This window comes from Etheostoma cragini, chromosome 16 (genome assembly GCF_013103735.1).
Source record: "Etheostoma cragini isolate CJK2018 chromosome 16, CSU_Ecrag_1.0, whole genome shotgun sequence".
In the NCBI taxonomy this organism is placed as follows: Eukaryota; Metazoa; Chordata; class Actinopteri; order Perciformes; family Percidae; genus Etheostoma; species Etheostoma cragini.
Window position 1 is genome coordinate 22,623,818 of NC_048422.1, and position 9,702 is coordinate 22,633,519.

At 41.2% G+C, this 9,702-nt stretch overlaps 1 protein-coding gene and 1 long non-coding RNA gene across 4 annotated transcripts in view; one reads left to right on the forward strand and one right to left on the reverse strand.

The window, feature by feature from the left end:
- LOC117959215 overlaps positions 1 to 115 on the forward strand; it is a 19,963-nt gene extending 19,848 nt beyond the window's left edge. Inside the window, exon 3 of the long non-coding RNA XR_004659895.1 lies at positions 104 to 115. This is a non-coding gene — a long non-coding RNA (uncharacterized LOC117959215). The remainder of the gene's footprint in view (positions 1 to 103) is intronic.
- The window catches only part of LOC117959121 (membrane-associated phosphatidylinositol transfer protein 2-like), a 44,684-nt gene that overhangs the window by 14,889 nt on the left and 20,093 nt on the right, over positions 1 to 9,702 (reverse strand). For all 3 annotated transcript variants that reach the window (XM_034896051.1, XM_034896053.1, XM_034896052.1), the window contains 4 exons: positions 9,376 to 9,598; positions 3,205 to 3,419; positions 2,219 to 2,340; positions 1,595 to 1,828 (listed from right to left, as the gene is read on the reverse strand). In XM_034896051.1, the coding sequence (XP_034751942.1) occupies positions 1,595 to 1,828; positions 2,219 to 2,340; positions 3,205 to 3,419; positions 9,376 to 9,453 (649 nt within the window). In that variant the 5' untranslated portion in view covers positions 9,454 to 9,598. The remainder of the gene's footprint in view (positions 1 to 1,594; positions 1,829 to 2,218; positions 2,341 to 3,204; positions 3,420 to 9,375; positions 9,599 to 9,702) is intronic.

Sequence of the window (9,702 nt, forward strand, 5' to 3'; positions counted from 1 at the left end):
CATCTGGGACAGGTCTACTTTCTGTCCCCAGAGTCAGAACTAAACAGGGTGAAGCAGCGTTCAGTTTCTATGCTCCTCTTATCTGGAATAAACTCCCAGAAAGCTGCAGGTCTGCTGCTACTCTCGGTTCTTTTAAATCAAGGCTGAAGACCTTTCTTTTGCTGCTTTTCTTTAAATGACTGCTCATTTCTTTAAATTTCTTATGCTGCACTGTAACTTGTATTCATGTGTTTTATGTGTCTATTTTTTTTAACTGTCTATTCATGTGTTTTACCGGTTTTTAATGCTTATGATTTTTAACTGTTTGTACCCGTGTTTTATACGCTTAACTGATTTTGTGTAAAGCACTTTGATTTGCCCGGTCGCTGAAATGTGCTCTACAAATACAGCTGCCCTGCCTTGCCTTTCTAAATATCTTTTGACCTTATCTGTTTTTTGACTTTTTAATTTTAGGATTATTTCAAAATCTTCAAGGTCCTTATTTTCAGGGTTATCCTGATGTATTTGTATTTCAGGATTACTTCCAACATTTCTGACATTTTACAAACATCTCAAAACGATTATTTTTAGGATTATGACCTATTTTTCCAAGACATCTTTTCACTTTTTAGAGTTATTCTATGCTTTGAGGAAGTTGTTCCCACATTTCATCATCACTGACTTTTCATGGTTTTCCTCTACTTTTTTAAATTAGTTATTAACTTTTTAAAGATTCCCAGTGAGTTTTATGGAAAATTCCCAACTTTCTCATGGTTATCCTATACTTCTTAGAGTAACTCTCAACTTTTCAACAGCATCCCTGATTTGATTCATTCACAATGGACCTTTACGGTCATTCACCCTTTTCTCAGATTTTTTAGATTACAGTCTTTTTTTATTGTTATTGACTTCTTCTGTTGTAATCTTTTTTTATTTTTCTGGATTATTATTGCCAATGTTTTGAAAAAGGTAAATTTTTAATTTGAATCCCTGACTTTTTACTGTTACTACTCAATTTATTCCGGATTGTTAAAGGATAAATCCAAATTTTACAGACGTAACCTTTAAGTTGTAAAATTATTTCAGACTTTTAATGGATATCCTTTACTTTTTAGAGTTTTAGGGCTAGACCTCACTTTTCTAAAAACTTTCACTGTTCCCATTATTTCAGGGTTTACTTTTCAGGAATATGAATTCGGTACATTTGAGCATTATTCCTTTTTTTTTTTTTTTTTTTTTTTTTTTAAATTATGTTTTGGGACTTTTTCCTTTATAGTAGTGCCAGTGTATAGACATGAAAGATGGAGAGAGATGGGGGGATGACACGCAGCAAAGGGCCATAGGTCGGACCCGATCCCCGGCCGCCCCAGGACTCCTCCAGCATGGGGGGTGGGGTGTGCTCTTACTGGGTGAGCCAGAGGCCGCCCCTGCAGCATTATTCTTGACTTTTCATGGTAAATCCTGAATTTTCAGAAACATGCCTAACTTTTTAGTGGTGACAGTAAGACTTGACTCATTGAGAAAGAGAAAGAGAAAAAACGAAGAAATTGCGTCAGAGGTGACTTATGTCAAAGAGTGCAAACACTGAAACACACACACCATCTGCCATACCTACCCACGTCGTGTATGAAGCGCTCGATCTTGGACTGCATGCCCCAGTATCTGAACTCCACTTTGCAGAGCTTGTAGGCACACATGACGGGACTTTCACCGTGATTCTGGTTGATCTCCTCGATCCAGTCGTCTGACAGCGGACCCCGTTTGGTTTTGACGGACTGGTACAGTTTAGGGTCTTCTTCTGCCAGGTATTCATGTGGAGGGATGTAGTCCTTCACGATGTCTATGGGGTCTACAAGGGGGGGGAAAAATCATTATGAATCACACAAAAGTCAAACTGATGTCAGCAGCAAGTATGAGCAGGACAGATGTCACGATGACTGAACACCTGCATGAAAAGGTGTGTGTGACTTTCAAGTACTCTCTCTCTCTCTCTCTCTCTCTCTCTCTCTCTCCCTGCAGGGAATGTGTCTGCACATTTCACCTTCATCCCAGTGACTTTTAGTATTCAGAGAAACAACACTCCCTCAGGCTATATTCGTCCACATTACACTGTCTGCGTCTTCACTGCACACAACACTGTGAAGATTTGACTCCTGATCTGGCTCACAATGAAGTAAGAGTCTACTCTGGAAGTTTTCACAAAAGTAGCAGAGGGTGTGTTCGTGTGTGCATGACTCACCTATAGTCCTTTGTCTCTTTTCAGCAGAAGACATATTGAAGACGTCCATTTGATTTCCAGTATCTGGTTTATAATACGTCTCAATGTCTATAGAGAATTTCTCTACAAAGGGACAGGTATACCTGAGAGACAAAAGAGAAACTGTTACTTAAAAAAAGTTTTTAGTCCTTGTAACTTTACTTATTTACAGTTGTTTGTTGTCCCCATTATTCTGTCCACTATGTATGTACGTATGTATGTGTGCCCAATATTGATGTGTCCTACATGTGTAGTTTGTGTATGTGATTTGATCGATTTATTTAACTTTTACATCTCTTATCATTTTGTATTTGTTAAAATAATACTAGTCTACTCGATCAATAGCTATTTGATCTTATGTATGTCCTGTAGTTTACTTGTATCTAGTTACTATTATCATATTATCATTATCAAAAGCAGACCCAAGGACAGTTTGGGGTGGGGGTGATGAGTAATTCTACAGTAATGTAATTGTATAAAATTGCATTGAAAGAAAGTGATTTGTGTCCCTGATTCCCCTTCTTCCATCAAATGGCAGTTTATGGCAAAAAATGAAATACTTCAAAAAATACACCAATCTGTCTATTAATCTACAAATTGAAGTTATCTGGAGGATATAAAAAGTTGATTATTCAGCTGAAATTGTTTCAACAAAAAAAAGGCACCATCAGCAATATCAACTGTTACGGTATTTCATTTGTTAGATTTATGAATCTAGAAGCCATAAAATAAAAACCATTAATAAAAACCACGTTTTATTACTAAGAGTTCAGTCTTTCTACTTTAAGTAACACCAGCTGCCTAAAGTCTCCTTATGGAACACATCCTTAAGTGTGAACAAATCTTTTAGCACAGGGATGATTTTAGTGTCTGGTCACTTTTTATAAAATCTCCATGACCAAATGACAATTCACCATTTTTAATGTGTGCAATGAGTAATTTTCCCTTCTTTTGTGTGGTGATCTCACCGGGTTCGCGTGTAGGGGTAGGCGTTCCAGGACTCCTCTTCCACTCGGAGAGCAGCTTGAGGCAGAATGGCACAGAACCATGACGGGATGTGTTTTCCGATGTGGTAGACCTTGTGTGTGTACTGACCCGAGCCTCCGGGGCCGTCCTCGTAGGGCTTGTTCTCCAGGATCTCCACCCCGCTGCCCTCGCCACAGCTCTCCTCTCTGCTCTTTTTCTGCAAGGAGGCAGGAAGATGACAAGACACACAGCAGCTGATGAGATTCATCATACATTAAAAAAAGTACTGTGTTGTCTTCGTCACATTATTTCTGCGTGTCGGTTTAGTATTAGCAGTGAAATCAGAGATGTAAACCCACCCCGCTCCAGAAAAAAGACATTTCCTGCATTCATATGCATCTACATATTATAATAATTATTACCTCCGCAAAGGAGGTGATGTTTTCTGCTTAATTTGCTTGTTTGTCTATCGGCAGAGTTACAAAGGAAACTACTGGCTTAAAGTACACTTCTACTTTTTGTTAATAAAGAAAAGATGGCCTCCATAATCTTTAAAGAAAAATTTACTTTTTTTTTTAAATAAATATAACTGGATATAAAAACAATCAAAGCTTGGCAACAACAGTTAAGCTCAGCAGATCTGTCAAGCTTTCGATTAAAAAAAAAAATTAAGTTCAAATTGAAGGGTTCTGCATTTAAATAGGTATAAAAGGTATAGTCTCTCACACTTTTGAGCAATATTTTATTGAGTGAATCAAACCAAAACCTCATCCAGATGTTCTTTCTGACACACATCCTCCCATCCTATCTCCTTTCCATTTCAGATTAAATCCCTGAGACCCTTCCACAGTGCTCCTGCCTCTGATTCAGGTCTTTTCCAACCTCGTGAAAACTCTTACAGCTGGAGGGATGATGCAGCAGAGGTAAAGTGATGAGCTGGAAAGAAAAACGCTGCCACGCAGAAAAAATAAGGGAGAAACTGCTTCTCTTTCTTTTCTTTTAGTCACACACCTCTCTTCCCCTTCTGTGCTAAACAATCTAAATTCTTTTAAGTGTTTCTTACAGATGAGTTCAGGTGTGGCACACTCACTGTGTAGTTTCCTTTTCTCCCCAGCATGTTACCTCCTCTAATAAAAGGCAGCAGATGGTTTAACCCCACCCCACACATCCTGAAAGACTGTGCTGGGTTTTAAGCCTGTTGCTCCACAGAGGGAGATGTGGATTACAGCATCACTTTATAAACACACAACATCTCCTTAACAGGCTCTCCATTTAGGCTGTAACCGACTTGTTTGTCGAGTGTTTATATGGCTGGTAAAATATATTAAACCCCTACAGGATCTGATACAGGAGCCCAGTGGTCTACCTTTGAGTTTAAGAAAAGGGAATCAACCAGTGCTGAAAGGATTCATGAAATAATCAGTTAGTCCATCTAGAAGTAATCAATCACATCACTAATTATATGTAGTAGTTTGAATCAATTAAAAACATCTTATTTCTGTGGCCATAAGCTCCTAGACTTTAATCTTACAGCTGAGTAAGTCAGATGACGGCACCGTAGATACTGTACTCTGGTGTCGAACTGATGATTGAAAAGCTATTTTATTCCTTCCGTTGTAATGTGCGGCCAGTCGAGGAACAGCGCTACGTGAATACAAATCATCGCGATCATTATTAACAGCGAGAGTGGGGTGCTCGGGGTCAAGATTGAGAGCTCAGATTGAACACGGAGCTCCCTCTCCCCTGAAGACTTTAGGGAGGAGATATCAGTAATGAAGGTCAGAGGAGGCGAAGAGCCGGAAAATTGCAGTAATATAGCAAGTAATGTAATTTAGGTGAGGAGCTAAGGGCCTTGAATTACCCTCCTCGCGTCTGCTGCAATACAGGAGAGAGAGAGAGAGAGAGAGAGAGAGAGAGAGAGAGAGAGAGAGAGAGAGAGAGAGAGATACAGGATCTGTATTAATGACGCATATCTCACAGCTACAGAGTCGACTATACAGCTCGTCTGCAGGGACTTCTTATTCACCATTAGGAACAACACACTACAGGTCTTTGCTGAGTAGAAAGTTGAATGAGTTATTCTCTTGCACAATAGTGCAACAACAGTCAGAGAGAACCAAGACTGAAGATCTAAAGCTAAAGATGCAGTCAGCAGTTTTAATTCATCCACCTCGCGGTAATATAACCCTCAGCTTCCTCTCTGCTGCGTTAGTCAAAAACAACCGTCATGTCAGTGGTGTAGTCAAGGTGATGCGCAGGTACACGCAGTATAACCACTAAGAAAGCTCCAAGATTTCCTACTTAAAAGTGCCCAATGACATGCAACAACATGCTTTCCATTTTATTTTTTAAATATTTTAACATTGTCATACTGTATTTTTTTTTCCTTCTTTGCATAGACTAAATAATGGTAATCGGTGCATAAAAGTGCATCCGGATAGAGGAAATGAAGTCGTTGCTCAAAATTTCCCTGGGGGAGGACACCCCATTATGATATGCCCCCCTCCCCAAAAGGCAGATTCTGGCCAACATATAGTCGTAGTATACCCACTACAATACATTAGACTACACTACTGCATCATGAACGATAATAGTGGAAGTGTTTCAAAACCTGGACCGACTGACCAACAACCAACCAACAGATCAAGCATGGGTTGCTGGTTGCAGCTAAAACAGTACCACAGTCTTAAAGTCCTTGAATTTTCCAATAAGCATTGATGTGACACGACTACCAAAGATCTACATAAGGAAAGTAGTGAAACAAGGACACAAACTGTTTGTGAGAAAGAAATCCAGAAAAGGGAGAAGAGGGTTTGAAAAGCTGACAAGGGCAGAAAAAAAGAGAAGAAGTGAAAGAAAACAGATCCCGTGTACAATTTGCGAAGTGTGACGAGCATTGTGCAGACACTCTGTGGAATTATAACGCGCCCGGCTTTGCTGAGGGTCTCGTTCTGCCGGGCTGAGCTGCCCCTGACTAATTTATGTGACACCGCAAGGTTAGCATGAACCAGGGGTACACAACTCCCCTCCTCAGGCATACGCACTGGAGCAACAGTAGCATGCATCAAACGCTATCACCAGCTGCTCAGACGTCTCATACACCCCAGCCCACATTAGCCGTACTGCCATTTTTCAAATTCTGTGCTTGCTTTCAGTTTGAAACTGGCACCAGACAACACTCATGTGTCAAACTGACATCAGGGGTAAAATAAAAACAAAGATACAATGAGGAAATGAGGAATCCTGCAACAAGAAGTGAACGCAATCATGAAAATAATAGTGTAAAAGAGCAAGAGCAGAAATGTTTCCCTTAACAGATGATCATCGGTTCCCGTTAAAAATTGAGCAACAACATGTTTGTGGTTATTTTTTTAGCCAACGTGGCTCCGCCTCTCTAATCCAGAATGAAATATCTTGACAAATATTGCTAAAATAAAGCTCTACAGAGTTTCATGATCTCCAGAGGATGCATCCTACAGACTTTGGTGACCTCTGACCTTTCGTCTAGCGCCACCATCGAGTTGACAACTTGGTGAAATGTTCTGTCCACTACTGGGTGGCTTGAATTTGAATTTGATACTAATGTCTGTCCCTCTTGTAATGACTTTGGCGATCGTCTGACTTTCCAACTGCTGCGTTCATCAGGTTAAATTGTTTAGTTTAATACCATATATCTGCAAAACTAATGACAAACTCGTGACAAACTACATGGTAAACATGGTAAATAGTTCACCTGTTTGCATTGTCACAGCATAACTGCAGCTGTAACCTCAGCTGTTTAGGAGACACAATGTCCAAACTGTGAATGTCATGCCCAGTGGCAGTCTGGTGTGTGTGTGTGTGTGTGTGTGTGTGTGTGTGTGTGTGTGTGTGATTGTGTGTTCATAGTGTGTGGACACACCCCTCCTGCTCCTGCTGCTCTCTCCCCCCACCTGACACCAGTTAGTCATCAGCTCATCAACCACCTATAAAGACCAGCCTGACTTGCCTCTCTGTGCCGGATTGTTAGCTCATGACAGTATGCCTTACCGCCAGCCTTCGTGCAGTAGTTCCAGTCTTGTAGTTGAGTTTCTAACTCTCTGTGTTCCCAGAAAAACTCACCATTAGACTCTTCTGACACTTCTGTCTGCCCTCGGACCCAGGATCTCCTCTGCCAACCAAGCTATCCCCAGAACCAGCCTCTCCTCCGCCAACCCAGCTATCTCCAGAACCAGCCTCTCCTCCGCCAACCCAGCTATCTCCAGAACCAGCATCTCCTCCGCCAACCCAGCTATCTCCAGAACCAGCATCTCCTCCGCCAACCCAGCTATGTCCAGAACCAGCATCTCCTCTGCCCACCCAGCTATCTCCAGAACCAGCATCTCCTCTGCCAACCCAGCTATCTCCAGAACCAGCATCTCCTCTGCCAACTCAGCTATCTGGAGAACCAGCATCTCCTCCGCCAACCCAGCTATCTCCAGAACCAGCATCTCCTCTGCCAACCCAGCTATCTCCAGAACCAGCATCTCCTCCGCCAACCCAGCTATCTCCAGAACCAGCATCTCCTCTGCCAACCCAGCTATCTCCAGCACCAACATCTCTGCTGTCTGCTCTGCCATCCCCAGACTTACCAACACTGTGCCAGCCCCAGCCTGCTTCACAACCACAGTCTCACACTAGCCATTGACTTTCATTATTCAATAAACAGATTATTTTTGCACCAATTCCAGTTCCTGCACCTGAGTTCAGTCCCCAACCGGGACAGTGAAATGTAATCCAATAACGTTTTTTTTGAAAGTGTTGTCAAGTGTTGATCTAACCCTATGGTGAATTTTGAGGCTGTATGAATGCAACCAACTGTTTTTTTCTTTGGGTTTCTTAGGACAGATTTTTTAAAACTGTTTCTTGAGACTAATAAACCTTGGATTACATCAAGTGTTACAAAGAGACAGGAAATTACATTTTTTTATGTTTACATCCCCTCTGGTTCAATATAGTGAAAGTAGGTTAGGTGTAAGGGTGGAGATACGTCATGTTATTCTCTACCAATTTATTGAAAAGACCCAAACCAACACTGTGTCCCAATTCTTTTTAACTTTCCTATGCTGTCTGTTCCTTCTGAAAAGATTCAGTTATTTATAAAACAAAGTTAATTTGCTAAAACAGCTTTTTACTGTAGTTTTTATTAAGCAAACCGGAGGAAATAGAACATTTATTGGGAAATATTTTCAGCTTCGGATTAAACCGCATTTGTTGCTCTAGTGAGAAACGGTGTGTTTGGGATTGAGTCAAAATAGACTACTGTGTGTGTGTGTGTGTGTGTGTGTGTGTGTGTGTGTGTGTGTGTGTGTGTGTGTGTGTGTGTGTGTGTGTGTGTGTGTCATCAACGCTATTCAGCTATATTCAGGAGGTTTGAGATTTTCTTTTAATTTCTGTTAATTTGTCACAACGTGTGATTGGCCCTTTACAGCAGCAGCTACAACCCATCCAGTCTGTGGTGACGCTGAGCGCGGTGTTGACGGACTTGACAGTACAGTGCCAAGATACTCTCATTTACATAATGGGTCTCAGACGAAGTACTCTCTTTGTATTGGTATCACTCTAAAGGGTACTGATATCCTTATTTTTCAACCATGCCTAGCCCTAGTCTAATGTAGTAATATGCAAAAAAATAACAAACCCAACTCCTTTATTTATATTCAATTTTGGCTCTTTCCATAATCCGCTATTATAAGTTTGTTTGTAAACATGTACATGTGTAGCTTTCTTTTTCATGATGTATGGCTAATGTATGGCTAACACTTTTTTTTGCATTCAATCTTCTGTATTTATTCGCCAAACAAAATACTCTTCAGTGCAGTTTTTGAACGTGTGTGTATGTGAGTGTGTATCACATGAAACACAATCCACCGGCATACGGAAACACCATCTGGTCTGCAGAGCAACGTGGCCCCTGTGACCATGTTCTTCAACGCTCTTGCTCTGGTACAGTACGGCCCAATGACCCTTTAAACTCCTGACCTCCCCCTCTAAACCCATGATCTGAAGCATCGCCCACTCTGAGGAAATACTCCAGATTTCAAGCTTCTTTGTACTTCATTAACAAACCAGACTTCCCGCATCACACCTTAAACTTTAAGATAACATAAACAGCTTTTTTTGTTTGATTTTGTTGTCTGAGGAAAACAACTCACCTGAATCATGTAGAGCTGAGCAATGCGGTACTCCTCCACACTCATCGGCATGGGGATGTGATACTCCTTGATCAGCATGGTTGTGCTTGAATTGGGCCGACTCGGTGTGTGTGTGTGTGTCCAGAAGGGAAGGAGTGTAACAGGGTAGACGCTCCTCTCGATCGGCTCCGCTACCCGAGCAGCATGTTCAAACAGCGAGGATGGGAGTCATCGTTATTCACACCTGCGAGAGGAGAAACAGGAACAGACTTTCAGCTTTAAGAATGTGAAGATTTTAGGTTGCAGCATTACTTACAAGCCAGAGGAGGAGTTAGCATGTTTGTCTCA